General features: G+C 45.0%; 1 protein-coding gene across 1 annotated transcript; it reads right to left on the bottom strand.

Annotated features, from left to right (window-relative positions):
• Positions 1–303: 303 nt before the first annotated feature.
• On the bottom strand, positions 304–20,583 carry LOC124038527 (aconitate hydratase, mitochondrial-like). The gene is made up of 17 exons (XM_046354530.1): positions 20,427–20,583; positions 19,028–19,170; positions 18,522–18,780; positions 18,071–18,163; positions 17,671–17,829; positions 17,408–17,558; positions 17,092–17,196; positions 16,369–16,460; positions 16,177–16,282; positions 15,800–15,957; positions 15,375–15,448; positions 15,032–15,143; positions 9,144–9,425; positions 8,815–9,006; positions 6,815–6,947; positions 2,312–2,433; positions 304–2,128 (listed from the first exon to the last, which is right to left on the bottom strand). Exons 1-17 carry the CDS (start codon positions 20,460–20,462, stop codon positions 1,997–1,999), a joined length of 2,349 nt encoding a protein of 782 aa, XP_046210486.1. The 5' UTR covers positions 20,463–20,583; the 3' UTR covers positions 304–1,996.
• Positions 20,584–20,738: the final 155 nt, after the last annotated feature.

Raw genomic sequence — 20,738 nt, 5'->3', positions numbered from 1 at the left:
GCCTAATTACCTGTGCCAATATCCTCCAAACACCAGCTTCTCAGGCATTATCACGTAATTGTATACTCAGTGTGTTCTAGGAACGTTCTTGCAACATCAGGCAAAAGTTTTATACAAACATTCTATAATCATCAGCACGACTGGGCAGTTTTGGTGTTATGAAAACATTTGCCGCAACCTAACGAATGTTCAGGGAACTTTTGCAGAAGGAATGTTGGTTTGCTGGGTTCTCGCTCAACCCCACACACAAATGAACAAAGGAAAACTCCAGACAACACAACTTAACCCACAGAAGCAGTGGTCTATATTCATTGAAATGTCAGTTTATTTTACAACCCGTGACTGAATAACACTAATTTATTCAACATCAGAAAAAAACAGGAAAACCAAAAATATTTAAATATACATGATCCAGACACATTCAATACTGTAGACAGGAGGGGAGTGGTGATGGTATACAATAGAGATTATTACAAAGCAGAACACACCAAAACAGACTCAGAAAGTTGCTGCCCTTGGTCACAATTTTAATGCTGTTGGAGTCAATGTTTCAATGTGGTTAATAACTTTACAGAAATTCATAATTGTAATTCATTGTTGAAATGTTTCTAAGCAGAGTTAGCTAGTGTGGTTTGAGAGAGTTCCCATTCACTGCCAAGCAATGAGAGTTGTGCAGTGGTTTCTAACCTTTTTTGGTTACTGTACCATCAACTGAATCTCTCTCTGCCTGGAGTACCCCTAGTTGGGAACTACTGGTCCAGCAGTATCTAGCTTTGACACAGGGGTTCACTTCTGTGATAAAGACACAATGGAAAACACATAAGGGCCAGGAGATTTTCCCTGACCAGGACAAACTCTGCACCCTAACATAACACCCCCCCCCCAAAAAAAAGAAAAGGCACTCAAAAATACACAGGACAGTACGAAAGAGTCTGGTAATCCAAATAACACGTTTCTCCAGAGACAGAAATACAAAACGAGCAAAACACCACTAATGCACATCCAAGCTTTTAGAGGAACAATAGGTAAGTAATCACTCTAAAATATTGGAAGCTTTGACCAGTGTGGTAATATTCAGTAAGATCCAAAAGCACAGGGGTGTTATGGAGATTGGCTGTTGTTACGAAGAGTTAACGCATACACACTAATTAATATATAAACAACACATACATACACAGATGTCAGTTTGCTGTGTGTTAACCAGTCTCTGTGTATTCTAGTCTTTGAGACTACAAGAAAATTAACAGCAGCTTACAGGGTGTGGATGGAGCTGAAAGGACAAAGCAAACACTCCATCACACAATCACTAAAGCAGATATCTCATGCAGCCTATGACAGATACAGCGTTAGACTCAGAGCCCAGGTGAGCAACTACAGTTTGGATGGACTGTTTGAACAGCTGTGATAACTGGAGGAGCTGCAGTTGGCAGTGTGTTAGGTTACCGTTCCACTCAAAGAAGAACGTGTTGGTGTGTGTCTCAAAAGCGGTAAGCCTTCCTTTGTAAACAGTATCCGAGTCTACTACAGCAATTCACACTACCTTAAACTGTACAGTAGTACTGGTCTGTGTCTACGCACTCCTGTCGTCTGTACTGCAAGGTTAAACATGTCTCTTACATATGAGAAGTTGTTGGACTCTCTACGGTGTGGGCAGCTGATGACACATGCAGTGGTTGATGATTGGACTGGACCGGAAGCTTCATATAATCTGAGGGGGTGTGGCTTTTATTCTTTACCATGGCCATGTCTCAATACTCTTTAAATAGTTTCCTCTCCTCCTTTCCCTACTTATCACTGATTGGTTAAATGGAGCAGATAGTCATTCAAATTTACCTTCAGATCAGGGTAACGAACATAAGGAGAGGAGGAAAGGAAGCCGTTCAAGATTGAAACACATCCCGTGTCTTTAAACACTGAACCTGCCCCCATCTCTGCCTAACCAGTGTCCCCCATCTTCTCCACACCTCCCCCTGTATCCGTAGATCTCCCTCTCCAGTTACTGGAGTTCCTTCATCCTGTTGAGAGCGGAGCCGGCCTGGAACCACTCGATCTGTGTCTCGTTGAAGGTGTGGTTCAGCTGGAAGTCATCTTTGCTGCCGTCACTGTGCTTCACTACTGCAGACAGGGGCTGGAGGGGGCAGCAACAAAGTTAGACATACATGGTGAGCCTTATCTGGAAACAAACTTCAAGCCTAAACACTGGAGCTGGCTGGTTAAGATCTTGTCTAATTTAGACCATGATTAGTTAAATCAGATGTAATCATGATGGGCTGAAACTAAAGCCTACAAATTGGCATTTTACACCACTCACTTTTCCTGGGGTGAAGTTTGCGAGTCCTTTGATGGAGATCTTGTCGTCTGGTCGGATCTTGTCGTAGTCAGCAGGGATCTGGAAGGTCAGGGGCAGCATACCCTGTTTCTTCAGATTAGTCTCTGCAGATAGAAGAAAGAAAAGGTAAGCGTCAGGAAAGCAAACTGGTGAGGATCCCCCCAAAATGTAACTTTCCCCAGTACAGAAACACAAATTCATTGTGAAGTGCAAGAAAATCCATTTGCCAGTTCAGAGAATAATTAAGTGTGTGTATTATGCATTTGTTAATCTGAATACTCCTAACTTCAACTCACAAGACAGAAAAATTGTGTCATGGGGGGGGGGGGGGGGGTCAGCGCTTAAGGTTGTTTATTTAAAAAATATATATATTTGTACATTACCCCCTTTTGCTCCACAATTGGTAGTTAGTCTTGTCCCATCGCTGCAACTCCCGTACGGACTCGGGAGAGGCGAAGGTCGAGAGCCGTGTGTCCTACTGCGTTTTGACACAATGCCTGCTTAACCCGCAAGCCAGCCGCACAGCTTTTTGACACAATGCCCGCTTAATCCAGAAGCCAGCCACACCAACGTGACGGAGGAAACACCGTACACCTGGCGACCATGTCAGTGTGCACTGCGCCCGGCACGCCACAGGAGTCGCTAGTGCACGATGGGACAAGGACATCCCTGCCTGCCAAACCCTCCCCTAACCTGAACAATGCTGGGCCAATTGAGAGTCGCACCATGGATCTCCCGGTCGCGGCCGGCTGCAACAGAGCCTTGACTCGATCCAGGATCTCTAGTGCTAGCTGTGCCACTGCGATAGTGCCGTCGACCACTGTGCCACTCAGGAGGCCTAGGCACTTAAGGTTTATCATGACATTAAACTATAATGTCTCCACCAACAGGAAGACATAGGGAACTATAAAATCTTTGTTGCCAAATTAGTTTTTTCTCCTTCAGGTTTTCAAAACAAAAAGGTAGAAAAACTAAATTGGATGTTCTAAGTCCACAACAATGTTTAAACCACAAAGGGAGACATTTTGAGGTCTGGGGATGGGAGAGTCTACAAAACAAAAGCCCACCAGATTCATAATGATATCATTCTGCCAGGTAGGCAACGTTTAATTGAGAAGGTTCTGGAAAAGCCTTTAGAAATGACTTTTTAGGCATGCCAACTGCTTACACATCATACGGTACCAGTCAAAAGTTTGGACACACCGACTCATTCAAGGGTTTCTTTATTTTTGCTATTGTATACATTATAGAATAATAGTGAATACATCACAACTATGAAATATCACATATGGAATCACATAGTAACCAAAACAGTGTTAAACAAATCAAAATATATTTAATATTCTTCAAATTAGCCACCCTTTGACTTGATGACAGCTTTGCACACTCTAGGCAGTCGCTCAACCAGAATGCATTTCAATTTACAGGTGTGCCTTGTTAAAAGTGAATTTGTGGAATTTCTTTCCTTCTTGATGGTTTGAGCCAATCAGTTGTGTTGTGACAAGGTAAAGGGTGGTATACAGAAGATAGCCCTATTTGGTAAAAGACCAAGTCCATATTATGGCAAGAACAGCTCAAATAAGCAAAGAGAAATGACAGTCCATCACTACTTTAAGACATGAAGGTCAGTCAATCTGAAAAATGTCAAGAACTTTGAACGTTTCTTCAAGTGCAGTCACAAAAACCATCAAGCTCTATGAGGAAACTGGCTATCATGAGGACCACCACAGGAAAGGAAGATCCAGAGTTACCTCTGTAGCAGAGGATAAGTTCATCAGAGTTACCAGTCTCAGAAATTGCAACCCAAATAAATGCATCAGAGTTCAAGTAACAGACACATCCACTGTTCAGAGGAGACTGCTTTCATTGAATTGCTGCAAAGAAACCACTACTAGGACACCAATAAGAAGAGACTTGCTTGGGCCAAGAAACACATTAGACAAGTGGAAGTTGTCCTTTGGTCTGGTGAGTCCAAATTTGAGATTTTTGGTTCCAACCGCCGTGTCTTTGTGAGTAGGTGAACAGATGATCTCTGCATGTGTGATTCCCACTGTGAAGCATGGAGGAGGTGGTGTGATGGTGCTTTACTGGTGACACTGTCTTTAATTTAGAATTCAAGGCACATTTAACCAGCATGGCTACCACAGCATTCTGCAGCGACTATCATTTGTTTTTCAACAGGACAATGTCCCAAAACACCTGTGTACGGGCTATTTGACCAAGGAGTGTGATGGCACTGCATCAGATGACCTGGACTCCAATCTCCCGACCTCAACCCAATTGAGAAGGTTTGGGATGAATTGGACCGCAGAGTGAAGGAAAAGCAGGCAAAAAGTGCTCAGCATATGTGGGAACTCCTTCAAGAGAGTTGGAAAAGCATTCCTCATGAAGCTGGTTGAGAGAATGCTGAGTGTGTGCAAAGCTGTAATCAAGGCAAAGGGTGCTACTTTGAAGAAACTCATATTTTGATTTGTTTAACACTTTTTTGGTTACTACATGCTTCCACGTTATTTCAGTTTTGATGTCTTCACTCTTATTATACAATGTAAAAAATAGTAAACAAAGAAAAATCCTTGAATGAGTAGGTGTCCAAACTTTTGACTGGTACTGTAGGTGCAAATAAACAGGCATTACTTCAGAAAGTAGCATGTTATGATAAACGGTACAACTAATGTTCCATACATCTAACTTTCTGTGCCGAGCCCAGAGGCTCCAGTCAATGATTTCGATACGAGACACGCCCCCTGCCCTTCGGATGTACATGATTCACTTGGATGGTCTATTTTGAGATCAAACCGGTGAATATCGCCAAAAAGCAATGACTTTGCATCCCTGTATTTGAGTGGATGTTGGGAAGGAAGCAATGTACACTGCTCAAAAAAATAAAGGGAATACTTAAACAACACAATGTAACTCCAAGTCAATCCCACTTCTGTGAAATCAAACTGTCCACTTAGGAAGCAACACTGATTGACAATAAATTTCACATGCTGTTGTGCAAATGGAATAGACAACAGGTGGAAATTATAGGCATTTAGCAAGACACCTCCAATAAAGGAGTGGTTCTGCAGGTGGGGACCACAGACCACTTCTCAGTTCCTATGCTTCCTGGCTGATGTTTTGGTCACTTTTGAATGCTGGCGGTGCTTTCACTCTAGTGGTAGCATGAGACTGAGTCTACAACCCACACAAGTGGCTCAGGTAGTACAGCTCATCCAGGATGGCACATCAATGCGAGCTGTGGCAAGAAGGTTTGCTGTTTCTGTCAGCGTAGTGTCCAGAGCATGGAGGCGCTACCAGGAGACAGGCCAGTACATCAGGAGACGTGGAGGAGGCCGTAGGAGGGCAACAACCCAGCAGCAGGACCGCTACCTCCGCCTTTGTGCAAGGAGGAGCACTGCCAGAGCCCTGCAAAATGACCTCCAGCAGGCCACAAATGTGCATGTGTCTGCTCAAATGGTCAGAAACAGACTCCATGAGGGTGGTATGAGGGCCCGACATCCACAGGTGGGGGTTGTGCTTACAGCCCAACACCGTGCAGGACGTTTGGCATTTGCCAGAGAGATTGGCAAATTCGCCACTAGCGCCCTGTGCTCTTCACCGATGAAAGCAGGTTCACATTGAGCATGTGACAGACGTGACAGAGCCTGGAGACGCCGTGGAGAACGTTCTGCTGCCTGCAACATCCTCCAGCATGACCGGTTTGGCGGTGGGTCAGTCATGATGTGGGGTGGCATTTATTTGGGGAGCCGCACAGCTCTCCGTGTGCTCGCCAGAGGTAGCCTGACTGCCATGAGATCCGAGATGAGATCCTCAGACCCCTTGTGAGACCATATGCTGGTGCGGTTGGCCCTGGGTTCCTCCTAATGCAAGACAATGCTAGACCTCATGTGGCTGGAGTGTGTCAGCAGTTCCTGCAAGAGGAAGGCATTGATGCTATGGACTGGCCCGCCCGTTCCCCAGACCTGAATCCAATTGAGCACATCTGGGACATCATGTCTCGCTCCATCCACCAACACCACGTTGCATCAGACTGTCCAGGAGTTGTCGGATGCTTTAGTCCAGGTCTGGGAGGAGATCCCTCAGGAGACCATCCGCCACCTCATCAGGAGCATGCCCAGGCGTTGTAGGGAGGTCATACAGGCACGTGGAGGCCACACACATTACTGAGCCTCATTTTGACTTGTTTTAAGGACATTACATCAAAGTTGGATCAGCCTGTAGTGTGGTTTTCCACTTTAATTTTGAGTGTGACTCCAAATCCAGACCTCCATGGGTTGATAAATTTGATTTCCATTGATCATTTGTGTGTGATTTTGTTGTCAGCACATTCAACTATGTAAAGAAAAAAGTATTTAATAAGAATATTTCATTCATTCAGATCTAGGATGTGTTATTTTAGTGTTCCCTTTATTTTTTTAGCAGTGTAGTTGCAATGTTCTAAAGACGTGCACACGGTCCCTTTTGGCCTGTGCTTAATGTTACCGTGGATCCTGGCGAAGCTTTTGACAATAATGCATCTTCCTCCCAGGTGTCTGGGCTCCAGGGCGGCATGCTCTCTGCTGGATCCCTCACCATAGTTGTCATCTCCCACAACCACCCACGACAGACCGTTGGCCTGGGAGAGATCAAACACATCAGGGAAACTATTAACCCTCCTGTTGTGTTCCGGTCAAATTGGACCGAAGTTCTCTCTGAAAAATGTAGTTCAATTAATCTGATTGTCATAAGGTTGCATGACTTTGTTCACGCAGGGCATCTGAACACACAAAATTTAGGATTTTAATTTAAAAAAAATGTTTTTACAATTATGTAACTTTTGTACACCTGTGGTGTTCCTGGTCAAAAATGACCGGTCATAAGAAATCAATGGGTGAGACTACATTTAGTATATAACATTGAGTTCAGGCACATGCCCATTCATCAGATGGACACACTTCCTCTCCAAGACCCCCACATGCATGTGTGTTTGAGCACACACACACTCAGATTAAATATATTGGCTTCCATGGCAACCCCCACGGGAACCTTTCCCCAATAGAATCTTTCCCCCACGGGAACCACACGTTGGCATTCTCACAAATAATTGCAACATAGTTTTAATAATATATAGAACTTTTGTCACAGCTCAGGTATATAAAGATTAAGGCCTTGCTCACAATTCATTCTGTGGCAGCACAATGACCAAACGATATACTGTATGTGAGGCTCTTGAGAATATCTTTGATCATGACACTGGTGAGGAGAGAGTCCTTGTTAAACTTTGACACAAAACAGTCTGTGATAAATAGCACAATATATTTAATCTGAGTATTTGTTATAGTCAAAATAATCCATAAATTACTTTTTTTTAACTCAAAAACAAGTTGTATGAGCTCAGGTCAATTAGACCTACCGGCCATAAATAGAAATTCAAAACTTGTAATGTTCACAAGAACTTAAGTTGATAAAAATATCTAACACAACATTAGGTGATAATATATGTATTATTATGGATTTATAATCATTGCTATTTCCTACACTGATGGCCAAATGTTTATGGGTATTCTGTATCTATAAAAAGCGCACAGCATACTTTCAAAAGGGACATTTAAATCAAATTTTTAGCCCTAATTTCGTGGTATCCAATTGGTAGTTACAGTCCTGCCTCTCCCGAGTCCGTACGGGAATTGCAAAGGTCGAGAGCCATGCATCCGCACTACTTTTTGACACAATGCCCGCTTAACCTGGAGGAAACACATTACACCTGTCGACCGTGTCAGCGTGCATGCGCCCGCCACAGGAGTCGCTAGCGCGCGATGGGACAAGGATGTCCCTGCCAGCCAAACCCTCCCCTAACCCGGGCGACGCTAGGCCATGAGTCTCCCGGTCGAGACAGAGCTTGGACTCGAACCAGGATCTCTAATGGCACAGCTAGCACTGCGATGTGCCTTACACCACTGCGTCACTCAGGAGGGTACACTTATTTTATTTTCAATTTTACCCCTTTTTCGTGGTATCCAATTGTTTTAGTAGCTACTATCTTGTCTCATCGTTACAACTCCCGTACGGGCTCGAAGGTTGAAAGTCATGCGTCCTCCGATACACAACCCAACCAAGCCGCACTGATTCTTAACACAGCGTGCATCCAACACGGAAGCCAGCCACACCAATGTGTCAGAGGAAACACTGTGCACCTGGCAACCTTGGTTAGCGCGCACTGCGCCCGGCCCACCACAGGAGTCGCTGGTGCGCGATGAGACAAAGACATCCCTACCGGCCTAGCCCTCCTTAACCCGGACGACGCTAGGTTAATTGTGCGTCGCCCCACAGACAGTTACGACAGAGCCTGGGCGCGAATCCAGAGTCTGATGGCACAGCTGGCGCTGCAGTACAGCGCCCTTAACCACTGCGCCACCCGGGAGGCCCCAGAGGGTACACTTTTTAATCTCAAGTGAGGATGTTGTTTGAGCCAGCGGTCAAGGTTCATCATCCGGAGAGCTAACCTTGTAATGGCGAGCGACGTCAGGAACACCGCCATACTCTCCAGTCAGCTGGTTCTTGATCTTGTTGATGCCGTCGTTCTCGATGTTGACTGCTCCGATCAGCATGTTGTTAGAGATGTTGTCAAGGTGGCCACGGAACTTTAGCCAGGGGCCGGCAGCACTGATGTGGTCTGTGGTGCACTTCCCCTTCACCTGGATGGGCAGAGAGAGCGAGCATGGTGGGATGCAAGAAAGAGTAAGTTTGACCAGAAATATATTTTTAAATCAGAAAGATATGCAACTTTGTACCCTCCTGAACAGACCCTAGTTTTCCCCTTTTTACCCCTGACCTTGATGAGGACTTGTAGGTCCTCCAGATCTCCGCCCGCCCACTTGTCAAAGGGCTCCAGCAGCTGCAGCCGGGTGCTAGTGGGGCTGACATCCACCCTCAGCTTGGATCCACCCTCTGCAGGGGGGTGCTGGTAGGTGTCCTGACCAGGGTCAAAGTCCAACTTGGGCAGCTCGTCTGCGCTGGGAGGCTCCAGCTTGAACTTCTCTCCGTTGGCGGCAGTGAGGTAGTCAACCTCGGGGTTGAAATCCAGGGTTCCTGCTATTGCCAGGGCTGTGACGATCTGGAGGAGGAGAGGACAAAGTAGTTGGTGGTGTGTAGTGTTTACCGGTGAGAGCAAGTGTACAATATCTATCATGGGAGTGAGTGAGAACAGTATGAAGGCGAATCAGCAAAGAAGCAGTGTGTGTGTGTGTCAAGGTATCTATTAGCCGGTAATAAATAAATTTAAAAAACAGATAAATACAACAGGACAACGACCCTAACTGGCGCCGGACAGAAAAAAAAGAAACACATTACAAAATAATGCTTTTTAGCCTATTCATTGATGGAAATACATATAACACGTAATGCTTATCGATCTATAGGTTGCATGATTTTGTGGAATTAAATTGGCTCGTGTCTATTTTTGTTAGTGGTTGTGTTTATCACACGCGCACAGCATAAAGATATTTTTATTTATTTCACCTTTATTTAACCAGGTAGGCTAGTTGAGAACAAGTTCTCATTTGCAACTGCGACCTGGCCAAGATAAAGCAAAACAGTGTGACAGACAACAACAGATTTATACATGGAATAAACAAGCGTAGTCAATGACACAATAAACAAGTCAATGACACAGCAGAAAAAAAGAGTCTATATACAGTGTGTGCAAAAGGCATGAGGAGGTAGGCAATAAATAGGCCATAGGAGTGAATAATTACAATTTAGAAGATTAACACTGGAGTGATAAATGAGCAGATGATCATGTGCAAGTAGAGATACTGGTGTGCAAAAGAGCAGAAAAGTAAATTTAAAAAACAGTATGGGGATGAGGTAGGTAGATTGGGTGGGCTATTTACAGATGGACTATGTACAGCTGCAGCGATCGGTTAGCTGCTCAGATAGTTGATGTTTAAAGTTGTTGAGGGAAATGAAAGTCTCCAACTTCAGCGATTTTTGCAATTTGTTCCAGTCACTGGCAGCAGAGAACTGGAAGGAAAGGAGACCAAATGAGGTGTTGGCTTTGAGGATGATCAGTGAGATATACCTGCTGGAACATGTTCTATGGGTGGGTGTTGTTATCGTGACCAGTGAACTGAGATAAGGCGGAGATTTACCTAGTATAGACTTATAGATTACCTGGAGCCAGTGGGTCTGGCAACAAATATGTAGCGAGGGCTAGCCGACTAGAGCATACAGGTCGCAGTGGTGGGTGGTATAAGGTGATTTGGTTACAAAACGGATGGCACTGTGATAGCAAACTGGATGCTGTCTGAGTAGAATGTTGGAAGCTATTTTGTAGATGACATCGCCGAAGTCGAGGAAGATCGAGCCTATGAGTGGAAAATCTGTCAGCTACAGCTTCTCAAACAGCTCATTGCTTTCTGCTGTTGTGCTTTTATAAGCCCAATCATTGCATAACAATTCTAATTGCAAATTGCCTGTTTTTATATTTATCAACTGGTAATTGAAGCATGCTTCCCATTCGCCATTCAAGTGCATATAGGTAGGCAGGCTTCAGCTTCACACCACTTTGCAATGAGCTGGAGACCGTATGTATTTTGAAAACACAGTGCATTCGGGAAGTATTTCAGACCCCTTCCCTTTTCCAAATGTTGGATTAAATAAAAGTCCTCACTCTACACACAATACCCCATAATGACAAAGCAAAAATAGGTTACTTTTTTGAGCACAGGTTCATCCTGTTTACATTGATCATCCTTGATTGGAGTCCACTTGTGGTAAATTCAATTGATTGGACATGATTTGGAAAAAGGGAAGGGGTCTATATAAGGCTCTACAGGAATTGTCCGTAGAGCTCCGAGACAGGATTGTGTCAAGACACAGATCTGGGGATGGGCACCAAAACATTTTTGCAGCATTGAAGGTCCAAGAGCACAATGGCCTCCATCATTATTAAATGGAAGAAGTTTGGAACCACTCTATAGCTGGCCACCGGCCAAACTGAGCAAACGGGGGAGAAGGGCTTTGGTCAGGGAGGTGACCAAGAACTCAATGGTCACTCTGACAGAGCTCCAGAATTCCTCTGTGGAGATGGGAGAACCTTCTGGAGGAAACCTGGCAACATCCCTGCAGTGAAGCACGGTGCTGGCAGCATCATGCTGTGGGGATGTTTTTCAGCCGCAGGGACAGTCAGGATCAAGTGAAAGATGAACGAAGCAAAGTACAGAGAGATCCTTGATGAAAACCTGCTCCAAAGCACTCAGGACCTCATACTGGGGCGAAGGTTCACCTTCCAACAGGACAACGTCCCTAAGTAGGGGACGAGATGGCCTACAGGGAGGAGGTGAGGGCCCTCTGAGTGTGGTGTCAGGAAAATAACCTCACACTCAACGTCAACAAAACTAAGGAGATGACTGTGGACTTCAGGAAACAGCAGAGGGAACACCCCCCCTATCCACATCGATGGGACAGTAGTGGAGAGGGTAGTAAGTTAAGTTCCTCGGCGTACACATCACAGACAAACTGAATTGGTCCACCCACACAGACAGCATCGTGAAGAGGGCGCAAGCAGCGCCTCTTCAACTTCAGGAGGCTGAAGAAATTCGGCTTGTCACCAAAAGCACTCACAAACTTCTACAGATGCACAATCGAGAGCATCCTGTCGGGTTGTATCACCACCTGGTACGGCAACTGTTCCGCCCACAACCGTAAGGCTCTCCAGAGGGTAGTGAGGTCTGCACAACGCATCACCGGGGGCAAACTACCTGACCTCCAGAACACCTACACCACCCGATGTCACAGGAAGGCCATAAAGATCATCAAGGACAACAACCACCCGAGCCACTGCCTGTTCACCCCGCTATCATCCAGAAGGCGAGGTCAGTACAGGTGCATCAAAGCTGGGACCGAGAGACTGAAAAACAGCTTCTATCTCAAGGCCATCAGACTGTTAAACAGCCACCACTAACACTGAGTGGCTGCTGCCAACACACTGTCATTGACACTGACCCAACTCCAGCCATTTTAATAATGGGAATTGATGGGAAATGTAAAATATATCACTAGCCACTTCAAACAATGCTACTTAATATAATGTTTACATACCCTACATTATTAATTTCATATGTATACGTATATACTGTACTCTATATCATCATCTACTCGACTTTTTCACTCCGGACGCTTTATCTGGACACGATTCGTCAGGACCTCCAACAGCCGAAGCTAAGTAGTAACATTAACATGATGCCTTCAAATTGCAGCCGCTGTGCTCGCCTTACGGCGAGGATAGCTGTACTGCAAGCCCAGCTTCAGACGCAATCGTTAGGCAAGGGTAATTTCAGTGTAGGAAAGGATGAAACAGCGTCTGTGCCACCAGTAAGTACAGATAGTAGTATAAATCCCCTGGCACAGTCCCCGCAGCCGGACAACTTTCTCACGGTTTCTGGAAGGAAATGCTGTAGGAACGCTCAACCGGTGTCGCTCATTCAGCAGACAGAAACTTTCAACCGGTTCTCCCCATTAAGCAGCGGGTCGGTGTCAGAGGCCGAGTCTTCTCTGGTCTCTACTCCTCCCGTTACGGGGTCTGAGACGCCGAAGCTTCCCACCATTAGCTCTGACAAATTGAAAACTCTAGTCATTGGCGACTCCATTACCCGCAGTATTAGACTTAAAGCGAATCATCCAGCGATCATACACTGTTTACCCGGGGGCAGGGCTACCGACGTTAAGGCTAATCTGAAGATTGTGCTGGCTAAAGCTAAAACTGGCGAGTGTAGAGAGTATAGAGATATTGTTATCCACGTCGGCACCAACGATGTTAGGATGAAACAGTCAGAGATCACCAAGCGCAACATAGCTTCTGCGTGCATATCAGCTAGAAAGATGTGTCGGCATCGAGTAATTGTCTCTGGCCCCCTCCCAGTTAGGGGGAGTGATGAGCTCTACAGCAGAGTCTCACAACTCAATCGCTGGTTGAAAACTGTTTTCTGCCCCTCCCAAAAGATAGAATTTGTAGATAATTGGCCCTCTTTCTAGGACTCACCCACAAACAGGACCAAGCCTGACCTGCTGAGGAGTGACGGACTCCATCCTAGCTGGAGGGGTGCTCTCATCTTATCTGCCAACATAGACAGGGCTCTAACTCCTCTAGCTCCACAATGAAATAGGGTGCAGGCCAGGCAGCAGGCTATTAGCCAGCCTGCCAGCATAGTGGAGTCTGCCACTAGCATAGTTAGTGTAGTCAGCTCAGCTATCACCATTGAGACCGTGTCTGTGCCTCGACCTAGGTTGGGCAAAACTAAACATGGCGGTGTTCGCCTTAGCAATCTCACTAGGATAATGACCACCTCCATTCCTGTCATTACTGAAAGAGATCATGATATCTCACATCTCAAAATAGGGCTACTTAATGTTAGATCCCTTACTTCAAAGGCAATTATAGTCAATGAACTAATCACTGATCATACTGCATCTTTATGTAATACATGTATCACTAGCCACTTTAAACTATGCCACTTTGTTTACATACTCATCTCATATGTATATGCTGTACTCAATACCATCTACTGCACCTTGCCTATGCCGCTCTGTACCATCACTCATTCATATATCTTTATGTACATATTCTTTATCCCTTTACACTTGTGTGTATAAGGTAGTAGTTTTGGAATTGTTAGGTTAGATTACTCGTTGGTTATTACTGCATTGTCGGAACTAGAAGCACAAGCATTTCTCTACACTCGCATTAACATCTGCTAACCATGTGTATATGACAAATAAATGTGATTTGAAGTATACAGCCAAGATAACACAGGAGTGGCTTCGGGACAGATCTCTGAATGTCCTTGAGTGACCCAGGCAGAGCCGGGACTTGAACCGGATCAAACATCTCTGTAGAGACCTGAAAATAGCTGTGCAGCGACGCTCCCTGTCCAACCTGAGAAAGCTTGAGAGGATCTGCAGAGAAGAATGGGAGAAACTCCCCAAATACAGGTGTGCCAAGCTTGTAGCGTCATACCCAAGAAGACTCGAGGCTGTAATAGCTGCCAAAGTTACTTCAACAAAGTACCGAGTAAAGGGTTGAATACTTATGTAAATGTGATTTATTTTTTCCGGAAAAAAACTATTTAATCAATTTTAGGATTGCAATCCCCCAATAGAAGACTTTCAAATGTGTGTATTTTTTTTTTTAAATATATGGAATCGTTCTGTCAAAGAGAGAACTTGCTTTCGTTATATTCTTGTAACATAAAATTCAAGGGGTCTAAATACTTTCCGAATGCATTGTATCATCCCACAAATGTCCCAGAGTGTTTGGAATAAGTCATTTCTTTCTCACACAGAATGATAACTAACCAATAGAATAGGTAAACTTTTCTACTATGGGGATTCACATAGGCTAGTGATTTTGCAGTTCATTTAGTCGTCTTTTTTTACTCATTTTGGCTGAGGAAAAGTGCGCATTGGAATTTGGTAAGAAGGACGCACAACCTTCCGTCCTCAAGTTCGATGTTCTGTTAAGAGGAATAACCCTAATCTTAATGTGATTTCTGTCATTCTGAGCACCATGAAATGATGCCCTAATCAGGTTACGCTCCCAATGTATACGTGTCTGGTAAATTTCTCAAATGTCCATTAAATTAAAATGCTGCCAGTCAAATGTCCAGTGCCACATTTCCTTAACGGAAACCCTGGTGTTTGTATATTCAGTCTTAACAGTACCTCAGGGGAGGCGACGAAGGCATGTGTGGCTGGGTTGGCATCATTCCTAGCGGTGAAGTTCCTGTTGTAAGACGTGACGATGGTGTTTTTCTCTCCTTTCTTCACATCACGCCTGAACAGAAACAACAACTTACCACGGTCCCAAATAGCACCCTACTCCATATATAGTGCACTACTTTTGACCAGAGCCCTTGGGCCATGGTCAAAAGCACTGCTCTACATATGGAATAGGGTGCCATTTGATACACAGGTAATATCTTAAGACACTTTTAATAGAAGACTTTCAACTTCAAAATGAATGTCAACCGAATGAACATGAATGAGTAAGTCAACTGACTATTACCTGTCCCACTGTCCAATGCAGGGTCCACAGGCGTTGGCCAGGACCATTCCACCAACATCACCGAGGATCTTTGACTACAGAACAACATACATACATCTTCAGTCAGGAGGAGCTAGCAGTAGGCCAGTCAGGAGGAGCTAGCAGTAGGCCAGTCAGAAGGAGCCCAAGACACAGCAGTATCCTCCTGCTGAGGATCTCAACATACAGAGCTCCAATTACAAACCCCCTACTTGCGATGCCCTTAAAATAGAGAGCAGGGCTGGGCCAATGTTAACATCCTTGATACTTAGGAGGATGTCAACAATATTTTACAACTGTTATCCTGTTGCCCTGATTTGTTGGGTGGAGAGATCAGCACCCCAGACACCCCTGCAGTTCGAACCCTGGTCATATCCTCTTCCCATCTACTGGTACCAGGGACTCACATATCCGTCTCTCTCGATGGTAGCGCGGATCTGTTCAGACCCGGGGGTGATGGTAAATGCGGCCTTGCACTTCAGCCCTTTGTCCAAGGCCTGTTTGGCCACGGAGGCAGAGCGGCCCATGTCCTCATAACTGGAGTTGGTGCAGCTGCCAATCAGACCTGAGGGGAGGGGACAGAATAAGCAGCCACCCACTGCATGTCTACTTTCTCATATTGAATAGAACAGCTATACATCTGTGTATAAGACTAAAGACAGATAAAGTATATATAGTAATATCACAGTTATAGCCAATTAATATTAAGGTCTGAACAAAGACACATGGTGGTGAGACGCAGTGGCCAGCTGCGAGGTCAAAAAGATCTGAAGACTGCACTGACCTACTTTGACCTCCAGGGGCCAGCCATTCTTCACTGCCGTGGCACCAATGTCTGCCATGGGGTGAGCCAGGTCGGGGGTGAAGGGCCCGTTGATATGGGGCTTCAGCTAGGAAGGACAGAGAAAGATAGCACGGGTCAGGTTGGAAGTATGTGTGTGTATGTGAGAGAGAAAGAGCAGGGGAGGGGACTCACCTCATCCAGGTTGATCTCGACAATCGAGTCATATTCACAGCCCGGGTCTGGAACCAGCAGGTCAGCATAATCGTCAGCCAGGGCAGCAATGTCTGAGAGGGGTGGGAGGGCAACGGGGGGTCGGATAAATGGATCAAGCATCCCTTATAAAGAAGTGACAAAACCTTCCCGGGAGCATCCCAAATGGCATCCTATTCCCTTTATAGTGCACTATGTAGGGTGCCTTCTGTCCTATTCAGTGTCCTGTATGAATCTAAGTGTGTGTTCTCTAATTCTCCTTGCTTGCTGTCCTCAGTCCACCTGGCCGTGCTGCTGCTCCAGTTTCAACTTTTCTGCCTTATTATTATTATTCGACCATGCTGGTCATTTATGAACATTTGAACATCTTGGCCATGTTCTGTTATAATCTCCACCCGGCACAGCCAGAAGAGGACTGGCCACCCCAAATAGCCTGGTTCCTCTCTAGGTTTCTTCCTAGGTTTTGGCCTTTCTAGGGAGTTTTTCCCAGCCACCGTGCTTCTACACCTGCATTGCTTGCTGTTTGGGGTTTTAGGCTGTGTTTCTATGCAGCACTTTGGGATATCAGCTGATGTACGAAGGGCTATATAAATACATTTGATTTGATGCAGTCCCAGAACTTCACACAAACATATTCAGCACATCACCTGACAGATCATTGCACATCGCGCACATAGACAGGCTTGTTTGATGACATGGACTGACCTCCGCGGCCAGTCTTCTCCAGGTAGGTCTTCATGCGGTGGTTGTAAGGGAACACAGAGGTGGTGGCTCCAATCTCAGCCCCCATGTTGCAGATTGTGGCCATTCCTAAAACACACAATATGCTGGGGGTTTCTATGGGCATTCCTACAAACACAAAATGTCCTACAATGTTGCTTGATAGTGAACACTGTTGATTGATGATTGTGCTCCTCACACCATAAATAGAAAAACAGAAGTACATTAGACCAAAGAGCAGCGGTGGTCAGCTGGTCACCATCCTTGTTAGATAATGACAGTAATACAGTGTGCAGTAGACCTGTGCAGGAGATGGAATCCACCCCAGGTCCGTGGTACTCCACAATGGCTCCAGTACCCCCCTTCACGGTCAGAATCCCAGCCACCTTCAGGATCACGTCCTTGGGGGACGTCCACCCTGACAGCTTGCCTGTCAGTTTCACCCCAATCACCTGACAGGAGGAGAACATGGTTTAGTGAGGTTTATGTAGTATCATACTGTACTACATTACTGGGACTGGGGAAAAATAAATGTGTTCAATATAAACTGGGAATCCCACTTACCTTTGGACATTTGAGCTCCCAGGGGATGCCAGCCATGACATCAACAGCATCAGCCCCTCCCACTCCAATGCAGATGGAGCCTAGTCCACCACCATTGGGTGTGTGAGAGTCTGTGCCAATCAGCAACACCCCTGGGTAGGCATAGTTCTCCAGGATTATCTGAATGGGTGAGATATAAGAGTCAGTTATGGCACTTACCACTGTAAACAGATAGCTCTGCTCTTCATTATAAAAAGGTGCAATATCATATGTGAATAAATATTGAAATTCATATTAACATTTTTAGGAACTTAATTCTATAAAGACAGCTTATCTATTATCAAGTAAGTGCACTGCCAGCAATTAACACCAGGGAAACATGAGGCTTCAGTGTCATTTCAGAGTAGCCTTGTTACAGTACCTGATGGATGATGCCAGAGCCTGGTTTCCAGAATCCCACTCCATATTTGGCTCCAGCACTGGCCAGGAAGTTATACACCTCTGCATTAATGTCCTAAGGACCAAGAGAAAAGGCCAAATATTATTATGTGTACATTATTCCCTATTCCTGTATCCCGCCACCAGGACTGACGACCTTGTCCTGGGGCTCCCGAACCGCGCAGCCGTCTAAGGCACTGCATCTCAGTGCTAGAGGCGTCACCACAGATACCCTGGTTCAAATCCAGGCTGTATCACAACCGGACGTAATTGGGAGTCCCATCGGGCGGAGCACCATTGGCCCAGCGTCATCCGGGTTTGGGCGGTGTAGGCCGTCATTGTAAATAAGAATTTGTTCTTAACTGACTTGCCTAGTTAAATAATATATATATTTTTTAATCCATCCCCTGCTCAGGCCTTCCCTGACCTTTCACCTTTGCTCTCGCTAGGTCCTTGGCTCCTCCGATCTGGGCCTCGATCAGATGATCACAGTGGATAGTGGAGGGCACAGCCACACAAGGCAGGCCACTGCTAATGAACTGCAGCATGGCCATCTGGGCCGTGGCATCCTGCATGGCCACGCGGTCCGGCCGCAGACGTAGGTACGTATGCCCCCTGGCGATGTCTTGCCCCACAGGGTCATCCAGATGGCCGTAGACGATCTTCTCAGAGAGAGTGAGGGGACGGTTGAGTCTGGAAGGGAGGAAGGCAGAGAAGGTGCTAAGTTAATATAAAGGCCAAGTGCTACAAATAGCTTTAATTGTAAAGCTGACACTGAACAGAAAAAAACTTGGGTTACAGTCCCATCATTGCCTTGGCAAGACAATGAAGTTGGCTAAGTCAGAAATAGACTGGCACCCTGGCCTGTTGGCCATCTCACTATAAGCATGGAATGAAACAGGGACACATACTAATGTAAACGGTGGAGGGGTAAACTGACCTTTTGCGCACAATGTTGACGTTCTCATTGAGCTTCTCATAGCTGACGTAGTTACTGGGCTCAAAGCGGCTCATTGAAACTTTGGCCTTGGCATTGAAGGCTGCAGACACATGCAGACGCCGCACACCCTGGCCCAGGGCAAGCTGACAACAGAGTTAATTCAACATGATCAAAAAACAACATGTACATCAAAATAATTTGGGCCTAGATTTAGATAAGTCTTTGGTTGCAGTACTGTAGCCCACCCTGGATGACAAAGAGCACCTGCACCAGCAAAAAGACAAATAAAGCATGAAGAGTGGGTTTATTACAGGAAGTTATGCGCAAGTGTGTGTACAGAGTGCAGTATGTGAATGGGACTGTCCAATATATTTTAGTCTTTTAGCAGGCGGCAGACACACTTCCAGTTAGTGCATTCATCTTATGATAGCTTGGTGGGGCAACCAAAAAAAAAAAAAAAAATCACAGTAAGTACATTTTTCCTCAATAAATCAGCAAAGTCAGAGTTATTAACAGAAAAAAGTATAGTACGAATGTCAGTAAAAACGGACAGATTCTTGTTGAGCACATAAAGAATGATTCTAACTCAAGGTGAAACAGATTATAAATATAAAATATCAGGCAGAAAATTCTGGCAAATTCAGATGTTTAGTCAATAAGCAGCCCTAAATGGGTCCTTCAATGAAAATCCCTGACTACAAACAGCCGAGAGATACATAATTGAAATTGTATTTTGCCTTTCCGTGTTGACAAGGAGGTGCTGTCACTCAAACCATATTAGGAACAGCAAACACTTATAAAATATCTATAACATATCAAAATAGAAGTAAAAAGAGCCGACGAAGTTTAGCATAAGGCCAATCACTCCCTTTGGGCATTGAGATAAAAATACATTTAAAAAACAGTTAAGACTCGTATGACAAACTGTTTCAATGACACCTCTGGGGGGGACACTATTCTAGCGGTGTTGTTTTGGTCACTGGCCAGACTGCGTCGTGCATGCCAGCGCCCTGTGTGGTTGCTATGTTCCCTAACCTTGCGTTAACCTTGCAATCAATAAAACGTGTCCTCGGTTGAAATAATATAGAGAGCGATAACATCTTAAAGTTGAGCATATTCATCAAACTGTACACAATACAAGTGTCTTTAAATAGCCATATTTGTGTGTCAATGACAAACTTGAGCTCCTTGATGAAGCTAGCTAGCGAGCTTCGTGGTAACCCAGGACACGATGACCTGGGTCAGTGGCCGACAAGAATTTGATCGTACTCTCTCTCAAACAAACATCATATATATGCATACGATTCACAAACAATGTGCTTTCACTTGTATTTAAGAGTGAATTCTCACACAACGATGGCGCAAAATTAAATTAAACAAGTGAAAAAATGTCGCTTACCTGGAACCGAGCAACGGTAAGACAGTAGGTCGCCATTTTGTTCACTGACAAAGATGTGTCGATCAGAGGTGACGTCAGATTTCGCAGCTGTCAAAGTCGCGTGTCTTTGCAGGAAAATAGAACGGACGTGTAAAGTTGTTTTAGAAATAGAGATGATATAGATCCTACTCGAATTTTTAATTCAGAGATGTATATAGAATATACTGTTCTTAACTAATATGCGATATGACTGCCACAAATGAAACCCTGAAATGTCTAATCTAATATTTTGTTCATGTAGCTAAAATGACCACGGGATGAATTCTGTGCGTT

Source organism: Oncorhynchus gorbuscha, linkage group LG06 (genome assembly GCF_021184085.1).
Source record: "Oncorhynchus gorbuscha isolate QuinsamMale2020 ecotype Even-year linkage group LG06, OgorEven_v1.0, whole genome shotgun sequence".
NCBI classification, from domain to species: Eukaryota; Metazoa; Chordata; class Actinopteri; order Salmoniformes; family Salmonidae; genus Oncorhynchus; species Oncorhynchus gorbuscha.
This window is presented reverse-complemented; position numbering and strand designations above follow the sequence as displayed.

Coding starts and splice junctions, on each gene's coding strand:
- LOC124038527 (XM_046354530.1), bottom strand. CDS start 20,462: ATGGCGACCTACTGTCTTACCGTTGCTCGGTTCCAG. Junction 15,144..15,374: donor TGCATTGGACAGTGGGACAG/GTAATAGTCAGT, acceptor GTTTCTGTTCAG/GCGTGATGTGAAGAAAGGAG. Junction 2,434..6,814: donor AAGCTTCGCCAGGATCCACG/GTAACATTAAGC, acceptor TTCTATCTGCAG/AGACTAATCTGAAGAAACAG.